Source organism: Bicyclus anynana, chromosome 12 (assembly GCF_947172395.1).
Source record: "Bicyclus anynana chromosome 12, ilBicAnyn1.1, whole genome shotgun sequence".
Classification (NCBI taxonomy): Eukaryota; Metazoa; Arthropoda; class Insecta; order Lepidoptera; family Nymphalidae; genus Bicyclus; species Bicyclus anynana.
Genome location: NC_069094.1, coordinates 6,544,900 through 6,558,177, shown reverse-complemented (window position 1 = coordinate 6,558,177; position 13,278 = coordinate 6,544,900). Strand labels below are relative to the sequence as shown.

Sequence of the window (13,278 nt, the reverse complement as noted above, 5' to 3'; positions counted from 1 at the left end):
CAATGAAGCACTGAAAACAAACGTGTCAACACATTTACGGTCCGTGAAAAAAAAAACGTAACACGGGTGACGAGATTCGAAACGTGCACTTAGGCTGAACAATTTCGTCTCGCCTTTCAACTGTAGTGGCTGGCGGCACTCGACGCGAGCTGTGCGATGATAGGGCACAATCCCTCCATGACCGCGATCGTCAGCTACTTTTTGCTCCCTTTTGTCATGTTCTTTACACCTAATACCAGTGAGTGAATGTATCCAGCTTTTTCAATGTAATTTCAAAAGTTTGGCCATGTCTTATATAAGTAAATTCTATTGCAATACTTTACAAATAAATTATAATTTTACTTTCCGAGTTTACTCGTTTAATTCTTAATTTTTTATAGGTTTAATAAATTACCTCATAATTGATGTATTGTTTATCCTATACTACTTCCTACTAATATTACAAACACGAAAGTTTGTATGGATGTTTGGACGTATTCTTTAACACCGCTACTACTGATGCGATTTGGAATGGAAATAGATTTTACTCTGGATTTTTATCCCGAAAAAATCCAGGGTTTTCCGAGATTTGCGAAAACTGATGTTTTTGATGACATGAATGTTTGTTACTCTTTCACGCCTGAACCGAATTTGCTGAAATTTGGTATTAAGATATATTATATCCTGGAATAACACATAGGCTACTTTTTAAACCGGAAAAATCCATGGTTCCCGAGGGATTTGTGAATAACTAAATTCCACGCGGCCGAAGTCGCGGGCGTCCGCTAGTTGGGCCATATTCGAGTATGGCTATTTTGTGTGCACTGGTAACACATTTCAAAAATTATTTGTAAGCATGTAATATCAATTTCAAACAAAATAATCTTATTATCAAAAAAACAATAGACACAGTACTAAAAACTACAAACATTTTGTTGAAAATTTCGACAACGAATGTTAACCACTTCAAGTTATTATGTATTCATTGCATCATTGCCTAAATTCTATGAAAATATGAAGTAGGTACATTATTTTAATCATATTTTATATTCTAGACTTATCTGTTTCGTTATCAACCCATATTCGGCTCACTGCTAAGCTCGAGTCTCCTCTCAGAATGAGAGGGGTTAGGCCAATAGTCCTCCACGCTGGCCTAAAGCGGATTGGCAGACTTCACACACGCAGACAATTAAAAAAAATCTCTGGTATGCCGGTTTCCTCACGATGTTTTCCTCCACCATTTGAGACACGTGATATTTATTTTCTTAAAATGAAATGCACACAACTGAAAAGTTGGAGGTTCATGCCCCGGACCAGATTGGAACCCATACCCTCCGGAATCGGAGGCAGAGCTCATATCCACAGGACTGTCACGGCTTACAAATATCCACTACTGTGAATGACATATCTCTGATGAACTACTATACAAATATCCGCTACTGGAGTGACGTCACGTGATGCATCAGCCTGCGTTCAATTTAACTTATTAATATGTATGACCTGTACGCGAGAAAATAGACGAGTTGGACAACCAACCCCAGTTCTTTTGAAAGTGGGTCATCAGAGATTATTTGACGCTACACGTCCTGTCGTATGAAATGTGGAGGTCCAATAAAATTTTTCTTTCAACAATTTTGACGTAGTATGCAAAGCGTAGGCAAAGAGAATTTCCAAGCGAAGCCTTAAATCGTCTATCGCATGGCGACGGCGATACCTTTTGGCGCGGGCCGGCCACCGGTTACGTGCGCTTATATTACCCCTCTCTGACACACGGGAACTAACAATATATTTTACAATATTTTTCGTGGGGTAATCTTCTTCGTAACGTAACGCGTTACGACAGCACTGTGTCTGGCTTCCTCAATCTCACGCATACGGCAGCAGGTTTATGTTATGACTTCTGTCGGGCGTCCGACTAATAGTAAACCATCTTAAATATATTCATTTATTAACCTATCTAAGCAAATAAAGCATATTATATTCATTTGCTTAAATGCCGTGATAGCCCAGTGGATATGACCTCTGCCTCTAAGTATAGAGTGTGTAGGTTAGAACCCGGTCCGGTATTACTGATCGATGTTTGGCAAAAGAATCGATTATTTTTATAAATTATTTTTATTACAAATTTGATAAAATCAAGGTTTAAATAATTTCGAATGAAACGTTACCATCTTTTACCAAACTACAAGTTTTTGGCCGTTTTTAATGCCATTTAACTACACAAACCGGCATTTTTAGGGAGCTCGAAAACGACGAAAACGAATACAACAACGAAACATCATTCTTCAACATTTATAAACGAGTAAGATCATAGATTTTTGATCTTTGCCAGAGGGGTAACGGTTAGCGAGGCAGGTCCTGTTATTTAAATGGTCTAAGCTTGCAAATAAATGATTTTGATACTGATTCTGAAATTTACTTGACTTTCATAAGCAACTTTTGCCTTAAGATGACTTGTAAGAGTTTTTTTTTATTCTGTTGAAATTGGACATAAAATCACAGAATATAAATAATAGTACAAGATAAAACTAAATTACTAATTAATTATCAAATTAAATAATCTAAAGTCATGATCGATTAAAATTAAATGTAAAATACCGAATAGCCTCCTCTATTATAGATAGCGACGATGGTTTAAAGTTCATAAAAAATCGTCAATTAATTCAAAATGACAAACCAAAGTACAGTATGTGGCTGGTGTGAAAGCGAGGTTACATAAATTCAATTTGAGCACCTCAGAGAGCTGTGCAAATTGCCTCGTCGACCAGCAAGCAGAGTTAACCCTTTGATGCCGATTACCGCCATTCCGTCACTCGGGCCATTCTCGATCGCACTATTTGGTATTTGGTCATTAAATATTGGCTGGTTTCGGATACGGAAGGGTGGTGTTTAATAATTTGATCAATCTGAAACCTTACATTTATTATTTAGTCCAATCAGCTGGTATTTTTGCCTGGAAAATTTTCCGGAAGCTTTGAAAATGGGTGTATTAATTTATAGATTTTGAGGTGCGGGTTTAAATTCTACCCGCCTATCCCAAGTAATCCTTAAAGAATTACACAACAAGAAATGTGGACGGCTCAAACGCCATGATAATATTTAAGCTGACCGTACGGCGAGCGCTTTACAGCCAGTCGTTCCCGCCCGTTCAGTACCCCTCTCTAACTCCCTTCTCTTTATGTTACTCTATTTATCCTTATTTACACGTCGCACCACCTAGCTTCGGCATGAGCCATCACGAGATCGAGCGACGTCATATCCGTCTCAGACTACTATTTCCTACAATATATTTTACCTATAGGTATGTATTGTTATTATAATTAATAAATCATCGTTCAAACCGTTTTAATCTCTCAGCATATGTTGCTGTCCAAAATTGGCGTTGCTAGTTCGAAATTAAATAAATTAATTAATGTTTTTTTTTATTTCGATCATAATATTTCATTCCACACTTCTATATTCACAAAGAACATTAATATCGTTAGGCTGGAGATCACTAACTCGCAGGGTCAGCGGGAACATACATGATTCGCATGGTATTGGTGAAGCCAGAACCTTGTTTCCATCCTGACACGACAACCAGCGGGTCACCGATCCTAACAAACCCGTGCTCCCTGGCCCAAGCGATGCAGTATTTCACACGATTTTCAACATCACTTTGCCAATCAACGGCTGGATCAGCTGAAAGTAACATGAAAATAAAAAAGGCTTCTTATTAATCGAAATAGTAGCTGACCAGGTGGAAAATAATTATTAATGACAAAATAAACAAATAATAATCCATTTGAAATGTATAAATTTATGAAAATACAACAGAACTTATTCGTTGTGTTTTAATTAACAATTTAGAATTAAATCTATACTAATATTATAAAGCTGAAGAGTTTGTTTGTTTGATTGATTGAACGCGCTAATAATCTGAGGAACTACTGGTCTGATTTGAAAAATTATTCCAGTGTTAGATAGCCCATTTATCGAGGAAGGCTATAGGCTATATTTTATCGCCATATTCCTACAGGAACGGGAACCGCGCAGGTGAAATCGCGCGGCGTCTACTACTTATTAAATAAGAATTAAGAAGTTAGTGGTGCCTCTGCGCCTTGTAGAGTACGTTAAGTCGTCAATCACTATATAAACATTTGATATTTAAGTTGTTACATAGTCATACATTACCACTTCATGCCTGCCAACACTCATTATAGCATTGTGGTTTATCTATGCTCCAAAAAATTCCTATAGAATAAAGTAAGACTGAGGCTATTAAAATAAACTGATAGCGATACATACATTCATAAACTAAAGGGATCACCCCTCTCCACATATGCAACTGTCGAGCAATAATCCCATATCTGGTGACGGCAATGATGGGGCAGCGAGGTTTATATTTGGACAGAACTTGAGCAGATTTGCCAGACGTGGTGACGGTTATTATGGCAGCGGCTAAGGACCGTTGCGCAGCCATCACAGCTGCCAATGCGGTGCCAGTGGTTTGGTCACAAGGCATAGGTGTCTGTGAAATTAAAGAAAATTTATCGTGTTTATGTCACCGTCAAAATGTTAATACCGTTAATTTATAATTTATCTCGCGAGAGAACTGTCGATAGATTGTGAACCGCGACATACTGCTTACAATTTAACGTTTTATTATTTGGTAGATTGACAAACCTAACCATTGGTTTCTGAGCATCTCAAGTTTCGGTTCTTAGGAATATGTATGGAGTTCACAATCTATCTACAGTTTTCAATCTAGCGAGATTGATTATAAACTAACGGTATTTACAATTTTACGGTGATAAACATATAATAAAGCTACAATTATAAGATATTTATTGGCTAATTACTGTATTGCCCAGCGGATATGACCTCTGCCTCCGATTTCGGAGGGTGTAGGTTCAAATTCGGTCCAGGGCACCTTCAACTTTTCAGAAAAGTGCATTTTAAGAAATTAAATATCACGTGTCTAAAACGGTGAAGGAAAAACATCATATCTCTGAATTTTCTTAATTCATGAATTTGGATGCGATACAGGTCTTTCTATAATTGGTCTGAGGGTCTGGCTCAGTGAGTTATTGTGCATAAAAGTACCTTGTCAATGAGATCAGAAAATAGTTGTTTAGTCCAAATGCAAGCCTCAGCTTCCTTGCAAGTATCAGCCATACACTGCACCGTAGCTTCCGGGTAGAGGCCGACGGCAGTCTCAGCAGAGAGCACCAATACATCGGCCCCGTCGAGCACGCAGTTGGCTATATCGAGCAGCTCCGCTCGCAACGGCACTTCGTTGTACCGCATGTTGCTTAGGAGGTGTGCGCTTAAGAAAACAGGAACATTTGCCTGTAAATAGTAATTAAAGAGCCGTGATAGCCCAGTGGGTCCTCCAACTTTTCAGTGTGCATTTTAAGAAGTTAAATATCACGTGTCTCAAACGGTGAAGGAAAATATCGTGAGTAAACCTGCATACCAGAGAATTTTCGTTGCGTGAAGTCTGCCAATCCGCATTGGGCCAGTGTGGTAGACTATTAGCCTAAGCCCTTTCATACTGAGAGACTCAAACTCAGCAGTGAGCCGAATATGGGTTGATAACGAGTATAATTTAGATTTAAAAAAAAACATACGCGGCGAAGAACCTTCTCCTTTTTTGAAGTCGGTTGAAAATAAATTAATGTATAACTTACGTTATTAGCTCTAGCAATCATGTTCTTTTGTGCTATTACTAACTTTTTTGGAGTTATGTCTGAACCTAACTCTTGTCTAGTTATCATTATGCCATTTGCAACCTGAAAGTAATTGTATCGTCATATAGCAAATAGCGTTATAAAAAAGAATATTTGTCATATCTTTTAAATGTGACCAATATTCCCATTCCCCTTTAACTAGTATTAGGAGTGGGTACGACAATAGTCCGACATGTGGGAATCGAACCACCCCTCTGTAATGAGTCTGATTGTCTGAGCTATTGAGGTCATTGGTTCAGAGGTTAACCTATGAGCCTATGTGGCTTTAGATCACGAAGTCCTGGGTTAGATCACGAAACGTGGATCGAGCTGTGAAATACTGAGCCTCTCTTTATTCAAAGAAATTTTACTTGGTTGGTGTTTTAGGTGTCAGTCCCTTTGTCATTAACATGTTTTAGTGTATAACATTATCCTCTAACAGCACGGCAGGTCTAAGGTTCATATCCCATCTCCTAAGAAAAAGCTAATCCAATTGTTATAGACCAAGCTAAATTCATACTAATACGCATAGTAGCAAGAAGTAAACTTTGTGGTATTGTAGAGTAAATCTCTAGCTCTACTTAACCAATTTTGAAAATTCTTTTACCACTAGAAAGCCACGTTATTTGTGAGTGTCTATATTTTATCCCCGTATTCTCACGAGGACGAGAACTACGCAGGTGAAACCGCGGAATGACGACGGCTAGTTGCTCATAACTGATTGGCAAAACATAGAGAGTCAACGGAAGCTGTACAATATTAGTAAGTAGTAAGTACTTGGAAAGTTCGCTACATATTGGACAGGTAGTATTGAAACTTACCGACATAATGTCATCGTAGTTACGAAACCCTTCAATAGTTTGGATGTTAGCAACAATAGCTATTTTCTTTCCTTTCTCTCCCATTAAGTACCTGAGCTCGGTAATACTATTACTTGAGTTAACGAAAGACGCGACAAGAATGTCCAACTGAAAATAATGGACTATTTCATTAACTAATTTAATTGTCTTAAAGAAGTCCTTTGCAATTACGGGATGTCTTGTTAGAAGAGTTTTCGCAAGCTTCTACAGATCTAGATATCACATTAATTTATAATGATTAAATAACATCTGTGTTGGGTTTGTCTGTGCAGAGAAGGAATTTATAAAAAGATTAATATTAATTTTACCTTTTATTGTTGACATCCTCTATGGAGATGTTGGTAACATAGTGGTTTTCAATAGAGAGATCCTGGATTCTATTTCCAGCGCGGATCAATTTAAGATTTTATATTTTTTAAATGTAAAATTAGTACAAATGTGATCTGGTGATAGACGTATTAGGCATAGATTACCACCCTATATCTAAAGGCGTCTAGCAATTTAACGTTCCGCTATGATGCTGTATTTGAGGAATAAATAAAATAAATAAAAATAGAGGAATGGGTAAAACTTGTCAACTGTTGAGTTTCTTGCCGGTTTCTTCTCAGCAGAACCAGCATTCCGAACCGGTGGTAGAATTTTTACAAATAGTCAACTGACGTATCAAAAGTGCTTGTAATCTGAGCCTACTTGAAATAAATTAATGTTGATTTTTTTTTTTTTTTAATTTTGTACAACTTAACCCTCTTTGACTAAGGTCAACTTTAAATTGAATAAAAAATATACTCAGAGGCACAGTTATCCACCCACTTTAATATACTCCCGTCATATTAAAGAGGGCGGATAATTGTGCCTCTGAGTATACATATATATTATGCATTTAAGTATATTTTCATTTTCTTGCATTTCATTTCATATAAAATTAATACAATCAACTTACTCATTGTTTGATATAAAATCTCGTTCTGATGTTTCTATTAAGTTCTATGTATAGTGTAATTGTAATTATGTAAAAAAATCCTACTAACATTATAAACGCGAAAGTTTGTATGGATGTGTTTTACTCTTAAACACCGCAACTACTGAACCGATTTAGCTGAAATTTGGAATGGAAATACATTATTAACACAAAGGCTACTTTTCATTTCGGAAAAATCCCGGTTCCCGAAGGATTTGTGAAAAATTAAATTCCACGCAGACGAAGTCGCGGGCGTCCGCTGACAAATATTTAAAAGATATTATGAATACTCACAGATAACAACATTGTTTACTGCTAGTACTAAGCTACGATAACAAAACACAGCTTTACGCACTTGGTTCCGAACGGCCATATCAATAAACATTTTATCGGCATCAGTATAATTCGGCATATCAAAAGTGACATTAGGGACGAAAACATCTTTAAATGATCCCAAATGGCCGCCCCTCTCGATAACGCACGTCAGTGTTGTGGAAGATATCATCTCCACTTTGAGGACGATCATTTCGTTGTCTATCACTATATAGTCGCCTTTGCTGATCTGCTCGGCAAAGTGCATGTAGTCGACGTAGACGGTGTAAGTGGAACATCTGTCTTTGTATGTTTCGTCTGTTGTTAGGCGGACGGATTCACCTGCTACGAGCTCCACAGAACTGCCATACGTCTGGAAATATTTTTATTGACATTATAGTGCATGCGGACAAGGTGTTGGTCATCGAAACAAACATTTCATCTTAATCATCATCATCATTAATAGCCGATAAACGTCTACTGCTGGAATGGCGACCCCGCACTAGTAAGCGCAGTGTTGACTACCCCCCACCAGGTGGACTGACGACATCAAGCGAGTCGCCGGAATTCGCTAGAAGCATGTGGCTCAGTATCGTGATGTTTGGAAGTCCCTACAAAAGGCATATGTCCTGCAGTGGACGTCCATCGGCTGATATGATCAAACATCTACTACAGGACCACAGGCCTCTAGCATGGAATACACCGATCTCGAGCTGTTACCATCCAGCGGATCCTTGCAACCCCTTGTACTCGTCGATCAACACTGCGCTTTCCGGTGCGGGGTCGCTATTCCAGCTTTTTGGGACCCCAACGTCCATCGGCTTTTCGAACCATGATTGTGTACTGCCTGAAGTGCTGCTATGGTAATGGTCATTTTAGCTTCGCAACTCGCTGAGCTATGTCAATAAACATTTAAGGATATATAAATGTTTAATAGGCAAACAAGCGCGTTCCAAATTTAATTTCGTCATTAATTTTAATCAGGCATTATCGTAGTCAAGCGCATACTTATTTGCCATAAACAAGAATACAGTACATTGATAATAATAATGGGCCTTATTAAGCAACTCTATGCATATAGTGCGCTAGAAGTATCTTTGCTTGATCGAATTGGAAAGTATAGATCATCGAGTTGAGTCAGTGAATGACAATAGTCAATCAATCAAGAATCGATGGACGTTAGGATCTCAAAGTATCAGGAAAATGCAATCATGGCCGATCTTTTACTACTTCACACAGATGGACCGACGACACCAATCGAGATGCAAGGAGATACTCTATGCAAGCACGTCAGGACCATGATATTAGAAAGGAAGAACGGAAGGGAGATAAGTCAAAAACGACAATCGGCTGACGTAATGATGACAATGACGTCATATTTAAAAAAGTTTAATACAAGTTATGAGATTGCAGACTCACGTTTGACAAAATATGATTAGAATTAGAAAGACAAATAATTTAAATTACTAGAGAACTCACGTCAGATATATATCCAGTCCTGATTTTTTTTCCTGGTAGACGTGCAGCGATGGCCAGGGGATACTGACTACCGATCCTAATGCTGTGGTTCTTCGCCGCCTGTCGTATTAACTTTATCGTATCCACGTGATCTTCCAATGTATCGAACGAGAGATTCAGTAAAGCGATATTCATGCCAGCCGATATCATCTTCTCGATAACTTCAACGTCATATGTTGATTTCCCTTAAACATATCTTCACACTAATATTATAAAGGCATCGCAATTACTTCACCTATTTAGGTGAAGTTTGGTACAGAATATTATACAGACGGATAAACAACAGAGTCGCGGGTGTCCACTAATATGATAAAAAAAACCTGAAACATAGCCCAGACAGCAAGAAATAATAAAATAATAACACTTCTAAAATTATTTACACTCAATTATACTCAATAAGTTATTTTGTTTATAAATATTATACAGATATCTCCCACGAATGTCTCTCAATCATAGCATGTCTAAAACATAATTCTAATAAAACTTAATCTATACTAATATTATAAAGCTGAAGAGTTTGTTTGTTTGATTGATTGAACGCGCTAATCTCAGGAACTTCTGGACCGATTTGAAAAATTCTTTCTATGTTAGATAGCCCATTTATCGAGGAAGGCTGTAGGCTATATACTATTCCCGTATTCCTACGGGAACGGGAACCACACGGGTAAAACCGCGCAGCGTCAGCTAGTAAAATATATTTCTAAAGGATGATATCAGTCATAGCAACCAATATATCATATCAGTCATAGCAACCCTTTGCCAGATACCCTTTAAGTTATTCTTCAATGATGTTTTAAGGCATTCGACGCAGTTAAATTACTAGCTATCAGATAAATAATTTCCCATATTATCTTGAAACAGGCCCATTATAATTTCTCGATCTACTTGGGTATTAGTAACATTATTTTTTACCCATGGTTGCCATGATCCCTGTCAGACGCTGACAAGCCGCTGGTGCCTTGATGTCGAGATTTAGTACATGGTCTAATGGCGTGTTCGCCTGCGCTGATGCTAACTGCTGCCCGGGGAGATCCATTGCATTGAACTTGGAAAATGCACGAATATTTAATACTTAATATCTATTAATTCAACCCCCCACTAGGTGGACCGAGGATTTCAAGCAGGTTGCAGGGAGCTGGCGTTGGATGATGGCGGCTTGAGACTGTTGTGATTGGAGGTCCATGCAAGAGGCTTATGTCCAGCAGTGGACGTCTATTGGCTGATAATTTCTTTTTTTTTTATTCTTGCAATCTATGATGGAAGCGGGCTAACTTGTTAGGAGTAGGATGAAATTCCACACACCTTTCGGTTTCTACACGACATCGTACCGGAACGCTAAATCTTCTTTGCCGGTAGGGTGCTAACTTGCCACGGCCGAAACCTCCCAGCAGCCAAATAATGATGTATTAAACGGTCAAGGAAAAACATCGTGACGAAACCTGCATACCTATCTGAGAAATTTCTTAATTATCTACGTGTGTGAAGTCTGCAAATCCGCATGGAGTCGTCGTGGTGGCCTATTAGCCTAACCCCACAGTTATTAACCCCAGAGTATTCTCAGAGAAGACCCGTGCTCAACAGTGGGCCAAATATAGGTTATTAATTATGATGATTAAACTAATGAAAGTTTAAGCTGCCTTGTTAGTCCGGTGGTTAGCTTGATTGGGTTTGAATCCCAGGTCAGGCTATGAGATACTGAGTTAACCTTTCTTCGAAGGAAGTAAGTGATCAATGCTTCGAAGGAAGTAAGTGATGCAATCTAAGAAGGAAGCGGGCTAACTTGTTAGGAAGAGAATGAAAATCCACACCCCTTTCGATTTCTACACGACATCGTACCAGAACGCTAAATCGCTTAGCGGTACGTCTTTATAGGTAGGGCTAACTAGCCACGGCCAAAGCCTCCCACCAGCCAGACCTGGACTAATTAAGAAAACCTCAATCGGTCCAGCCGGGGATCTAACCCAGGACCTCCATCTTGTAAGTCCACTGCGCATACCACTGCGTCACGGAGGCCGCCTATGACACTCACAAGTAACGTGACTTTCTAGTGATAAAGATCCAGGAAATTACCCACGACAACACTACAAAGTCTACCTCTTTATAATATTATTATAGATTTATCAAGTTCAAGTTTTGTTAGTATAAATAATTAGTATATAGTAACAACGACGAGTTCCAGCGAACTCAGTTCAGTTTAAGAACCAGCGGTTCCCAAAAGGTGTTCCGCGGAACCCTGAGGTTCCGTAAAAAACCCTCAGGGGTGCCGCGAAAATTCATTACGATATATTCTGTGAGCCTAACTCGTAAGCCAACAGGTTTATGATCTAAACTCACAGAACATAAGGGTTAAAGCTAGTGCTATTCGCACATTATGATTTTGATCACAAACTAAAATGTTTAAATCTTACCTCGCCAAGTTTCTTATCGAGTGCTGTTGGCCACACCATTGTAAACTACCTATAAACAAATTTAGTAACTAAATTAAAGAGGTAAAAATACAAAACAATAACAACAATAAACAAACAGCGTATTGCGATACAATATCATTAATCCTGTCATATCAGTATCATTAAATTTGTCAATTTGACAACTAGAATTTAAAAAAAGTAAAAATTACCAAAGAGTAGGAAATTCATAGGCACCAAACACATTAAAACCTCAAACAATAAAAAAACTCACCGAATGGTTAAGGCATTTACACATTGTTCATTAAGCCACATAAACGTTATGTAGACTCCATATCAGCTATAGTCACTTGAGCAATATTCCCGACTCCCCACAAATAAGCCAGCGCAACTAAAAGCAACATCTATTTATACCGAGACTTGGTCGCTAACTATGGAACCCATAAGAAGGCTCAGAGTCACACAGCGGGCGATGGAACGAGCTACGTTAGGAGTATCTCTGCGTGATCGAATCAGAAATGAGGAGATTCGCAGTAGGACCAAAGTCACCGACAAAGCTCAACGATTTGCGTAGCAATGGTCGGGGCACATAGTTCGAAGAGCCGATGGACGTTGGGGTCCCAAAGTGCTGGAATGGTGACCCTGCACTAGTAAGCGCAGTGTGGTCGACCCCCCACCAGGTGGACTGACGACATCAAGCGAGTAGCAGGGATTCGCTGGATGCAGGTGGCTCAGTATAGTTATGTTTGGAAGTCCCTACAAAAGGCCTATGTCCTGCAGTGGACGTCCATCGGCTGATATGATGATGATGATGATCTATTTGCTCAAATGTTAGTTTTCCGGATATACTCGTACTTTTACCATCGGGGGCTTAAGGAAATTAGAATAAAACTATTTAAAAATTAATTCAATTCTATATTACCGTCTTGTTATAAAAAACCCTTCTAAAATAAATAATTTTCTTTGAGGTTTTCCTCGCATCTGGAAATAACAACGAAATCATCAATAAACGTTTATTAAAATAAAATTAAATGAATTTCTAATTATATAACTTTGAATAGCAAAAAAAATTTTTACAGCGTACCAACCTTAACAAAGAAATGGGCGAGAAAATCATGTTTCCTATTTGTATTTATTATTTTTCTAGAAGAAGGCCAGCAAGCCAATTCATAAACTTTAACGTAAATGTTAGTGGACATATCTATTATACAAAAATTACTAACTATTGTCAGTCATTCTTAAGTCACGTGATTTCGTATTCACTATTTATTAATTGCTAACTGATCAAAAGTTAAAAAAAGCTAAAGAATGTCTTCCAGTGCCTATACTGACATTCGAGGATATCATAGAGAAAGAACATTAGCCATTTTACATTGTGATTTTTGTTAACGATAAATGCGGTTGTTATTGATTTGATATTAATTATGTTAGGTAGCTAACATACTTCAAAGTCAAGTTCAAGAGTACCCTAATACGACGAACTTACCTTTAAGGACTTATGAGAATGGAAGAAGCAAGGGAGATATGCAAGGATT

General features: G+C 38.2%; 1 protein-coding gene across 1 annotated transcript; it reads right to left on the bottom strand.

The window, feature by feature from the left end:
- Positions 1-3,471: 3,471 nt before the first annotated feature.
- Positions 3,472-11,785, bottom strand: LOC112047769 (pyruvate kinase-like). Its single transcript, XM_024085003.2, has 9 exons — positions 11,747-11,785; positions 10,251-10,383; positions 9,300-9,523; positions 7,864-8,193; positions 6,512-6,658; positions 5,652-5,753; positions 5,065-5,310; positions 4,267-4,489; positions 3,472-3,660 (listed from the first exon to the last, which is right to left on the bottom strand). The coding sequence occupies exons 1-9, from the start codon at positions 11,783-11,785 to the stop codon at positions 3,476-3,478; spliced, it is 1,629 nt and encodes a 542-aa protein (XP_023940771.1). The 3' UTR covers positions 3,472-3,475.
- Positions 11,786-13,278: the final 1,493 nt, after the last annotated feature.

What these genes read in the sequence shown, in the direction of transcription:
- LOC112047769 (XM_024085003.2), bottom strand. Translation starts at nt 11,785, where the DNA reads ATGGTGTGGCCAACAGCACTCGATAAGAAACTTGGCGAG. An exon ending in GGACTGGATATATATCTGAC is followed by an intron (nt 8,194 to 9,299) that starts GTGAGTTCTCTA and finishes AAATATTTCCAG; the next exon opens with ACGTATGGCAGTTCTGTGGA. An exon ending in ACTACGATGACATTATGTCG is followed by an intron (nt 5,754 to 6,511) that starts GTAAGTTTCAAT and finishes AATTACTTTCAG; the next exon opens with GTTGCAAATGGCATAATGAT.